The sequence below is a fragment of the Benincasa hispida genome, chromosome 11 (genome assembly GCF_009727055.1).
Source record: "Benincasa hispida cultivar B227 chromosome 11, ASM972705v1, whole genome shotgun sequence".
NCBI lineage: Eukaryota > Viridiplantae > Streptophyta > Magnoliopsida > Cucurbitales > Cucurbitaceae > Benincasa > Benincasa hispida.
The window spans coordinates 40744557-40756827 of NC_052359.1; the positions used below are offsets into that span (position 1 = coordinate 40744557).

The 12271-nt window shown below is 28.9% G+C and overlaps 1 protein-coding gene across 1 annotated transcript; it reads left to right on the forward strand.

Annotated features, from left to right (window-relative positions):
• The first annotated feature begins 11307 nt into the window (after positions 1–11307).
• LOC120091370 lies at positions 11308–11978 on the forward strand. Its single transcript, XM_039049372.1, has one exon. It carries the CDS (start codon positions 11501–11503, stop codon positions 11699–11701), a length of 201 nt encoding a protein of 66 aa, XP_038905300.1. The 5' UTR covers positions 11308–11500; the 3' UTR covers positions 11702–11978.
• Positions 11979–12271: the final 293 nt, after the last annotated feature.

Consider the following 12271-nt stretch of genomic DNA (forward strand, 5'->3'; position numbering starts at 1 on the left):
GAGCAATCTCTCTACTTATCCCTGCTTCGGAAAATGAGTGAATTCCATCTTGTGGATTGAGTTCCCTACTCCCAGATTAGACAAGTCCCCAAAAAAGGTAGCCATGTTGAGTTGGCAATCTTGTCACTCTCACCCATACTAATCAAAGGATTGCCCTCAAAGGCAAGAGTTCCCAAAACACTCAGGATTGAGGTCGTGTCACCTATGGTCGTTTAGGTGAGATGTAAGTCTCTAGTATCAACAACATTATATACAGAGTCTAGTCATCTCGTGGTCCGGTCTTATAAAAACCCTTTGTATAGGACACCTCCACTCGCATGTCTCCATATGAATGATCAGGATCTACCATCTGTAGTAGTTTACAACACTTGCAAACCTCTACAAAGCGGGCCGTATCTGTAGTGTTACCAAGATCAGGTATCCCACCTTAATCCTTATACTACATACCTATTTGTGTTATCACTTAAGACATGATCTACTTGTATATCACATATACATGCTTAAGTTCACATAAGATAACCAAGGAGCATTGTTTATTGGATATGAGTAAATGCCAGAATTAAATAACACTTATTTTATTCATTAAACAATGTGTATCTTTACAAAACAATGAGACTCCGGGAGAATTAGGACACCAATCCTACCACATCAGAGACACAAACCTGACATCACAAATTACTAATATTTCTCCACACTCTGCCTTTAGATTAATATTCTCAATCCCAACAATTTTGGAAATCTGTCATTCCACATCCTCATTAGACCATGGTGTCCTAATGTGAAAGATGTGAACAAACTCATATCTAAAGCTATATGTACTGAAACTGCACTATCAATTGTCCATACAGATGAGTGACTACTACTTTATGTGTTACTCTTAACACACACGAGATCACTGATTATTTCTTCTTCAGTTTCAACCACATTTACCTCATGTTTTTTTTTTCTTCAAATCCTCCTCTAATTTTCTACACTGGTTTTTAATATAACGAATCACACTTTTACCACTAAACTATACATTTTATCTCCCCACCTATTTCTCCATTTTTTTTACTACTACTCGACTCATCATTTTCAGAATTTATCTTGTCTTTACCTTTACTTACTACTAAAGCTAAACCTGCAGTAGATTCTTTACTACTATATTTCCTACGAATTTATTCAGTTATAGCTAAATCACATACCCCTAAAAACTTAAATGTATTATCCCCAGTTGAATTAGACACTGTTGTTTTCATAGTTTACCAACTTTCAGGTAAAGATATTAACAACTGAATTGCATATACATCGGTAAATTCTATCTTGACAGACTTTAATTGATTAATTAAAGTGGTTCATTGATATAATTAATATAAACATTCTCAACCATTTGCATGTTTAAATATTTCTTAAGGAGATAAGCCTTACTATTAGCAAATGGTTTCTCGTACTTATTTGTAAGCACTTCCATCAATTTGACTACACTAGGCTTAGTGGCTACAAGACTGGCAACATTCATCGACAGACACATCCTCGACTGCGACTGCTTCTTCATTTCGGCTCTCCCAATCTTCACCTAACATCTCCTTCGGTCTCTCCTTCAGTGTTTTATACATTTTCTTGTAAGTTAAGAAATCCTTAACTCGCATATTCCAATATCCAAATTATGTCCCATCAAATTTTATAATTCCCTCGAAACCTCTCGGCTCTATTGATCCCATGACTCTTGAACCAAAAAACTCTGATACCACTTGTTGGGAATTTATGCAAGATATAAATAAATACGAACTAAACTAAATTATATATCTAACTCCCACTTCATAAGTTAGAGCCAAATAAGTAGTCGATCATAAAATAACATGAATAAAGAGGACAAGGAAAAAAGAGAACGACACTAAAAAATACACTAGTTTGCCCAAAACTCGAGACTATGTCCAGTCTTCTGCAACTGCATGTTCTACTATGATGGAAATTGCAAAAAATTCAATATCGCGCTACAAATCTCTTCCCAAATGGCCCAACAATAACTATTTGAATCAAGTACCATAATTCAGTATCTTGGAATAAAATAAAAAGAGAAATCCAATCCCAAAAGAAAATACCCTCTGTATTGTTCTCAACAAGTTTACTCTCATTTTATAAAATGTTGAAAGAAAAACACAAGTGAAGCTCTCAAAATTTTTCTTCACGTCACACTTCTACATAAATTTCTTCATGCATCAACATACATATATATAATATGAGGTTAATTGGATAAATAATGTAGTTTTAAAAAAAAAATTAGAAAAAAGGGGTATTTTTAAACTATTTAGGAAAAATAGATTTTTTTTTTTTTTTTTGTCTTTATTAGAATGTGTCTTTTGAAGAGACGCATTCACCTTGAAATTTGTGCCACCAATACATGAAATTAACGGTAAATAAACGGAGTTCAATTGGATGGTTGTTTTTTTATTTATATAAAATATTGGTCAATTCTAGACAATATATAATGTTTGGAGTGGTGGTGTCGTCTTATACTTTTCTTTGCCCCCACCTAGGTTTAGGCCCAAACCCAACTTTTTTTCATTAACTTTTTTGTTTCTTATTTTGAAATTTTCAATCTTAAATGTTAATAGTATATCACTTTGCTATATAAAAAAATATTATAATTAGTACAACATTAAATTTTTGATGAATTAAGTAATTGTAAAATTTTAATTTAATAAAATAGTATTTACAATATAATTTAATATTAAGATAATAATCATTTTAGTTTTATTTTTTTCTACTATTTGTAAATATTTTCAGCAGTTTTGTCATTTGAAATAATTTTTTTTTTTTACTGGTTACAATAAAATTATAAAGTTTCTTGATATATTGATTATTACTTTTTATATATTGTCACTTTAGCAATATAATGAGAAATAATTTAGAACTTTTCAAGAGTATCTAATGACATCGATATTTTTATTTCCATAAAATTAAACTTTTTCATCGACATCGATATTTTAAATTTTTGTCGATTATATTAATTATAACTTTTTCTTATTCATATGTTTAAAAAAAAAAATATCAATGATGAATCGTAATATTTTGAAATCTAAAAATTAATTGAAATCAAAAGACCAAATTCAAGGAATAACAAAAAAATTATTTAAAAGTAAAAGGAAAAAGAGGTAAACAAAAGGGTCAATAAGAAGATTTTTTTTTTTAAAAAAAACAAAAAAAATGTAACCGAACTTAACGGCAGAAAAATGAAAAAAAATAATAAAAAAGAACTAAAATGGTGAAATGCACTAAAGGACAAAAAAAAAGAACCTTATTTATGTAAATAACTTTCAAACAACCCCTTTTCCCAAATTTTCTTAGAAACAGGCTTATCTCTCCAATTGTCCCTATAATATGTATTTGCTGCCCTTAATTTCTAATAATGAGCCAAGCCCAATTAATCTTGAATTCCAGCAGCTGTACTTTTCTTCTTCCACTGCCACATAATCCTTATTTGATAAGCAAGCCTCCAAATTGAGGTTGTTTAATGGGTTGAGAAAATGAGTTGGGCTATGTAGGAGTTTTGGCTCCACTTTTCCTAACATTTATAATGATAATAATAATACAACAATAACACCGATTGGGAAAAAAAAAAAAACATTCGACTTTAATTTAAATAGTGAAAGTTAAAGTAAATTAGAAGCTAAGAAATAACTTCGGGTGAATTTGAGAGATTTGGAGAAACCTTGAGAGAGTTAGAGAAAAAATCTAGAGTAAAAGAGATGATTGAAATTGGGAAGAAGTGAAAATGGAATAATGGATATTTATTTGTGGTAGTATATAATGGAAAAAATAATTAAAATACTTTTGATACAAGATATTTGGGAAATTGTAAATTGAGAGGAAGAGAGGTACGGAAAAAACAATGAATGATCCACAAGTTTATCATTATTGAGAAAACTAGCCATCAAACTGAATTATAGAGTGATGCATATGAATACAATAAAGTAGTTGTGGCCGACCTTATTAACCCCATCGATGGTCTTATGAAGGACGAAATTGACATTGATATCGAAGAGGAAGTGAATAGAGATTATGGTGATGGTGATTCCAAAAGCAATGCATCCACTACAGTAGATGGAGGACATATTGAGCTCGAGACCAATTAGAAATAAAAGGAATAAAAAATCAATATCAACAACTAGTTTGAGAATGAGAGTACTTAATCGAGGGAAAATCTCTAGCAAACAAGCTTTGTTTCTACCAAAAACCAACAAAAAAAAAAAAAGGATTATATTTTGAAATTGAAACACTCAATTGATGAAACGAAACAAAACATAATCATATAAGATGAGAAGTAGGAAAAAAACCCTTGTCTAAAGTGAAAATTTCCTAGGGCATGTTTACTCTTGGAAAACATAATAAATAAATGGTAATCTAAAAAAATGAGCTCTATTTGATTATATTTATTGTTGCTTACCTGTGTCCTGTAATCATAATGAAATGTGAGGTCCGCTTCCAAGTGTATGTAATCAAAGAACACAGTTCAGTTGAGACGTGGAGAGTGATCAATCTGATTTCATTTTCAAAATTACATGGGCCCCCACTAGCCAATATCGCTATCGTTACCATTATCGTTACAGGTACCATTAGTGTGGATGTGTCACATTTATTGTTATCATTCTTGTTTTACCATTAGTGTGGATGTGTCACATTTACTATTATAATTCTTGTTTAACATAAACGATAACTGTAGTAGTAAATGTGATAAATTCATTATTCTCAATAAGTGTGATCGAAAACAATCCAATTATGTGTTTGATTATGACCCACTACGATTGACCTATCAATAGCATCCCATTACAATACACCAATTCTCATTATGGATTGGTAAACATGGCCTCAATGCAAGTTCACTGTGTAACAAAATTGAGTTTCCATCACACAAGATGATTGTCAAATTGAGGGAGAGGGAGAGAGAGAGAAAAAAAGAGTGTCATAAATGCTAAAATGCATGTTTTTTTTAGAGGAAAATCATATGTTTTCATATTTTGTAAATTTGTAATAGTTTTTAAATGTTACTAATTTATGATTTTTATTAACCGTCACTAAAAGAATTTAAATGACGAGTGCATATCATAGAGCAACAGTTAGCATTGGCCTTGGCCCTGTGTAGAGAACTTTTCTAATGGACTTTGAAAAGAGAATTTAACTGGGCATGTGGATTTATATTTATACTTATTTAAGTTTAAAGTTTAAATCGATGAAAGTGAAAGACTTTTCCAACAAAAGCTTTGGACAACTAGCATCTTTATGTGTTGAAAACCAAAAAATCTGTCAAATCTTTCTGCCCCGAATTTGTACTAAAAAAATTGATTCACTCTACTAAATTTAAGGTCGAGAATTTATTATTATTATTTATGAAAAGGAAGTTGAGCACATTTCTAAATAAACTAAATTTCTCTCTCCACCGTGTAAAAAAAGAAAAATAAAAAACCATTATTCTACGATAAAAAAAATTGCATTTTCTTGGATTTTTTATTTTTTTTAAAAAAAAAAAACTTTGCATGTGTTTAATTTTTTAAGTTATTTTTTTTTTTTTAAAAAATTAAACGTTTGGCAATCACTCCAAATAACTTTTGAAAAAATAATGATCTATTTGGTAGACAATTTGAAAACAAAATCTTAAAAAAATTTTTTAAAGAAAACATAATTGTATTTTATGTTTCATATATGTATTTGATAGTAGATTTAGAAATTAAATTTCAATTTAAACAATTTTTTAAATGTATTAGAAAATATATTTATAAGCTATAAAACTAGATATAACTATCCACTAAATACTGAGTTTATTATAAACTATTACTCATTCGTTTATGAACTTGTTTTATGTATTTTTTTATTGATCATATTATTTTGTAATATCATATAATATATTACATATTTTAATTTAACAAGAAAAAAAGATTTTATAACGTGAACTACTATATTTGTTGTTGTTTATATAATTTTTAATATAATTTTGCATTTTGAAATTTTGAATTCAAAATCTAGATATACTAAAAACATAAAAAATCAATATTTGCAATGTTTGGATCACAGATTTAAAAACAATGTTCGGAAACAAAATCCATATTGGCAATCAAACGCATATTATATGAACTCAATGAATTTGAAAACATAAAATGTAATCTGAGTTGTCTACCAAACACGCTCTAAATTTGTTTGGGAGAAATACTTGAATTCAATTTTGAGAAAAATGTTTTTGGAGTGTTTAATAGTTAATCTCTCTATAATTTGTATAATTCATAAAATTACTAAAATGTCCTCACTAGTCCCCTTCCATCATGTTGTCATCAGCTACTACTACCATATTCGTTGACCACCTTCGACGACTACTATTGGCAACCAACTCTAGTGAAACTTCTAACTATCATATCCGATGACAAGTTTTAATATCCAAAACTCTTTTAAAAAAATGATTCAAATATTTATTTCATATTAAAATATTTTTTCAATTCCAATATTTTATTAATATTTATTATTTTATATGGTTGGAGGTGTAAGTCAAAATGGGAAAATGTAGACAATATCAATTAAAAATAAACAAAAGATACAATAAAAATAAGTTAAATGGTTCAAAGTATATTTGATTTGGTAAATTTTGATTTGATATGTATCAATTTTGTGAACTCAAACAACTATAATCACCTATTTGTATGTTATAAGTGTATAATGTTTTAATTAGTTGAGTTTACCTTAATTTTTTTTTAAATAGGGGAACCAAGAAAAATATTATTAATATTTATTAAAATAATTACTAGTTAGTTTCGACAACAATTGTGGATTTATCAACTCTAACACAGTTCATTTGACTATAGTATATGCGATCAACCAAAACCATAAAATAGGACGGGAATAATAAGGAAAAGACAACAAAAAAACAATTAAATATTGTTTCTTTTTAGTAACAACATTAATAAGACAAATTTAAAAAATTACTCTGAAATATAGTGGTAATTGACCTTCAAACTTTCAATTGTAAAAGTTGAACCCTTAAACTTATACAAGTGTTAAAATTGGATTATCAAATTTACAAAAGCGGTAGAAATTAAACCCTTAGATATAAAAATTGAACCTCAAACTTATACAATTGTTACAATTTAAATTTGAGGGTCTAAATTTAACATTTATATAAATTTGAAAGGTTCAACTTTTACAATTAAAAATTATAATATGCAATCGTGACCGTAATTTAAACGAAAGTTTTTACAATTTACCCTAATAATAATCTATCATACAATGGCCGAGTGATGTGAACTAATTCTACAAATTAAAAACCAACATTTTGTAACCACTGCGAAATTTCTAATAACTCTTAACAAATGTGGAGGATAAGATCACAATCTAAAAAGAAATAACAAGTGTCTTCCTGACAAATTTTGTCTACTTTATTCTTTTTTTACCTTTTAATTATTGAGTTTATTTATTCCCAATAGCTTCTTATTATATAATATACTTTCGAAAAGTTTGTCTAATGCTCGACATGTTACATCAATTGAGCTAAAATTGATATAATAAACACATCTATCAACATCAAATAATAGTTAATTTTGAGTATAATTTAACTCAATAAAATATATAATGTCGACAAAAGAAGACACAGATTTGAATCTTATATTCATTTATGTATGAACTAAATCAATATATAATCCATAGTTTAGAAGTAAGATGGAAAAATAAAGTTATGGACCAAATAGGTTTCCCAATTATAAGTACTATATAAATATATGTTTGTTGAGCCACTAAAGTCGAACATTTTTTTAGTTCAGAAAAATATATGGTGGGAGGGAGGATCCAATTTTCTAATTAGGGAAATTCTGCCTCGATTTTCCATTTCTGCACCTATTGCCTAGCTTTCCCTTTTTGTTCTTTTCTTGAAAAAAAAAGAAAAAAAAGAAAAGAACTTATTCTTATAAAACAACACACACACACATATATTAATTTACTCTCACTCAAACAGAAATTTCTACTATTTTTTTTAATGTTTAAATGGATGATTTCAAATACAATTTTTATTTAAAGAAAATATTATATACCATTTTTATTTAAAGAAAATATTATAAAATGTTATAATATAAAAACAATAATATTCAATGTGTAGAAATATAATGAAAAATGTTAAATGATATGGGCCATCAAGGCATCAAAATCATTAATAAATATTATTTAATAATTTTGATGTAATTTAGTATTTTTTAATTTTATATTTTTACAACATTTAAGTAGGGGTAATTTTGTCTTTTTACTATGATACATTAGTATTTCTATTGGGAACTTACTTAAGCCTCGCTATTAGGTTGTTTGAGTCAAGTTTTACAACAAAATGAATTTAACCTTTGAGCTTCTTCTTTTAAGTTTAGCCAAAAAGTTTCTTAAATTTTTGCAATTCAGGTATTGAGTTGCATACCAAAAGCATTCAAGTGAGATTGATCGTCTTATTTGTGGAGTGTTTGAGTCTTAGGGTACAAAAAAATGTTCTTGTTTCAAGATATTTGATCTTAAGACAATCAGTGTCTAATCTAATATTTAGGGGTGAAATCGAGTTGATTTGAGGATTTTAGTGATTGAGAATTAGGGGTTCCCATCCTAAAGGGTTTTTAATTTCAAATTGTCAGGACTTTCGTATCATTAAATCCCCATGATCTCTAAAATTAATTATAACAACATAGATTTATAATTTATAAGGTAGCAAATCCAGGTGGGACTGAGGATAGGGACGAAGAATCGAGGTAGGGCCACCATTTTCTTGTTTAGCTAACCGAGAGAAATTTCTCCTCACTCCCTCATCATTTCTTGTATAATCCATGTGAGACAACTTATACATATGTTTACCAGTTAAATTATATCAACACGTCAATGAATTGAAGATCTTTTATTAAATTAAACATTTTTATGTGACGACGGGTTTTTCATCGTAGTGAAGTGGTCACCACAATCTTTTTGAGATAAGGGAACCTTTTATATGTTAGCTTATCATTTATGATCAAACCCTCTTGAAAAGGTGGTTGTTAGAGATTGGCATTGTCATCCCTCTTATGGACCCTACAATGTTTATGATAAATGAATTAGATGGACCACAAAATTAAATTAAATTAAATTGCGAGCTAGAGAAAAAAATGAAATAATTTTTTGGTCGATAAATGAGTCTACTTTCTATTTAATTCTTAGGTTTCAAAAGGTTATATTTTTAGTAGTTAAGTTTTGAGTTTCATTTCAATTTGCTCCCTAAACTCAAAATTTCACAATTTTATCTTCGAGACTTGAATTTTATTTCAATTTGGTCTCTAATTTTTTTTTTTTTTTTTTTTATACTGTATTCTCATTTTAATTTTTGGTATTAATGTTCATTAGTTCAAAATAATTGTGAAGTAAAAATTTAAAATTAATTTTAACATTGTTGAAAAATAGTGAAACATAATTAATTATATATTTTTTTCAATTATTTAAATTAATTAATAGACATTAACACGAAATGTAGAAAATGAGTATTTAGTGAAAAAATCAAAGTTAAAAATGTAAATCTTTAAACTTAGAAACAAAACTCGTCATAGGTAAAATTGTATTTTGAAACTTATGAACCAAATTAAAACCAAACTCAAAACTTAAACTCTAAAAATGTAACTTTTTGAAACCTAAAGATTAAGTACAAACTAAGACTCAAGCTTGAAGCAAAAATGTATTTAAAAAAAAGTAAAAAAAGTTAATTGTTTTGTTTCAACTAATTTTTAAAAAATGACAAAGTGAACTTAATTCAATGAAAATTGAGGTTGTTTGCTATGTGCCCCTTCATTCAAGGCATTTTGGAAAATTGTTTAAAATTTGTTAATATAATTGAGGGTAAGGAGATTCAAATCACGGACTTTCTAGTTCATTCGAATACCAATTGAGCTATGCTCGATTTTACAAAATTGTTTAAAATTTGTTGATGTTTTAAAATAAGAATTGTAATAATAAATTTGTTTTTATTGTGCAAACGTTTTATTTATCATAACAATTAATTGGTTGTAAAACTTGTTTAATGATAAAATTGATCTGTTAATCTTCATTAGATTTATTCACAATAATCTTGTAAGGAAAAAAAAAAAAAGGAAAATTATCTCGCAATTTCTTTAAATCGATCTCAAACAGAATCTACGACACTTATCATTCACTTGCTAGTTTTCTTAAGATTCTCTACCCACTAGGTAAGAGTATATAGCAGCTTATCGAGGACCTTATATGTTATTCCTCGTCATTTTCTATCACACGCTAAAATAAACTATTATAACTCACAAATTATAATAATCAACTCATCACCTCAAACCGTCCTTCAAGTGTTTTTTAGTATTATAAGGAACAAGGATCCTTATGACATGTTTGAAAGTGATTTTGGAATTCTTAAAATAACTTTTATAATGCTCAAAATCACTTAGAAATACGTTGCCTTTCATTATTCCATTTTTTTTTTAATTTTACACTTATAATTTGTTTTTCATCAAAATTGGTCTCGAATCACTAAAACCAAGTTTTACAATAATTTTAAAAATAACAGAACAGAATTTTAGTAATATTAAAATTATTCCTAAATGTATTCTCCAATGACAAAATTCGTGGTCCCTAGAGACGTCAATTTTTCTCATAGAGACAAGCGCCTAACACGGCAGGGACTCCCTGTTTAGACGGAGAATGGGGAAAACTTCTCACAAGTTAAATGGGAATGGAGACGAGAAATGCACTCTCTATACCATCCCCTCCTCACTTGGTTAGCCTCTTTTCGATTTATTATAATTAGTAATATAATGTCGTATTTTATTATTATTATATAAATATTATATCTAAACTTGAAATTTAATTGTTTACTGGTCGAGATAATGAATATGTTCAAATTAGTGTAAAAAAAAATGAACATGTTTAAATTAAAACGTCAAATTTAGATCATACATATGAATAATTTGATGGATAATAAATTTCCTCCCATATAAAATTGGAATAAATTTTGAATAAATTTAAATTATTCATATGGAACTAATCAAATATTATGATTAAAAAAAAAGGGAGGAATTTAACTATGTAATCAAAACTTTTCTATGGTAATAAATTAATCAATTTTATTTTAAAGAAAACACCCAAATGGGATTTTTTCTTACAAAAAAGCTCGATTTTCACAAAATTTTCGTAGAAAATCCGAGAGAAGAAGAAATTAAGTGAAAAGTAAAGCGATCCTCCAATTCACCTCCCTCATCTATCCGGGTCGCTAATACATTTAAATGTCAATTGAAAACATAAACCGGAAAAATTAAAGTGAGCGTCCAGAAAAATTTCCCAGTGGAGCCCACGTAGCCGGTCTCTTCCAGTCTTCCATTTCCATTTGCATCAACTCCATTCTCCAAACTTCCAGACCCCTTCCTCTTTCTCTCTCATCTCTTTCATCTCTCCAAAATTCTCCCCAAAATCTACCGTCTTCAACCCTAGACCTTCAAAATTCCCCCCCAATCCTTCCTCTCCGTTAACCATGTTGCAGTTCTTCTTCACCGTCGCTTTCTCCGCCGTACCTCTGACTCTCTACATTCCTCCCCTCCGGAGCTTCAATCTCTTCGTCGAGACCATGGAGGAGATACTTCGCGAGTCAAGAACATACACCAATCGGGTGTATCCTCGAGCTCGGCATGTTTGGTTGAGGGTTTTGGATTGTATTCTTTGCAGCACCAGGTAGATGATTTTCTTCTTCTTTTTATTTTCGAGATTTCCAACTGTAGAACACCCAATCTATCTGTATATATTCTTTGATTCTCTCCGAGCGTGGTTGTGGTGCCGATGCTGTTCTTGCGGGATTCTGTTGTAAATTGCTGAATGTAAAATGTAAGAGGATGTGTTTCTAGTTATTTTTTAGAAAAATAAAGAGATGATGTTCCAGTTACTATATGTGTACTCTGATGTTCTGTTTCTCTCCTTTCATTCAATTCGAGGATTTCGAAATTTAATTTTCTGAATCTTGGGTGTGAAAATTGCTTCACTATAGCTAGTAATTTGATGTTAACTTGATTGATTTACAGTTGATGAATTGATTGCAAGCTCAAAATGGCAGCTACAGATTCATATACGTGTATTCATTGTATTTAATAGGTTTGAAGAAGAGCATCATTTTCAATATAATAATTGTGAGTGTGTGATGCCTTTCATCTAAGATTTTAGGCATATGAAAAATTGGGTTATTCGATGCTTGTGAATGTATGATCATGGCGTCTATTCCACAGCAACTGCAGGATTGATTCCTATGAAGTTG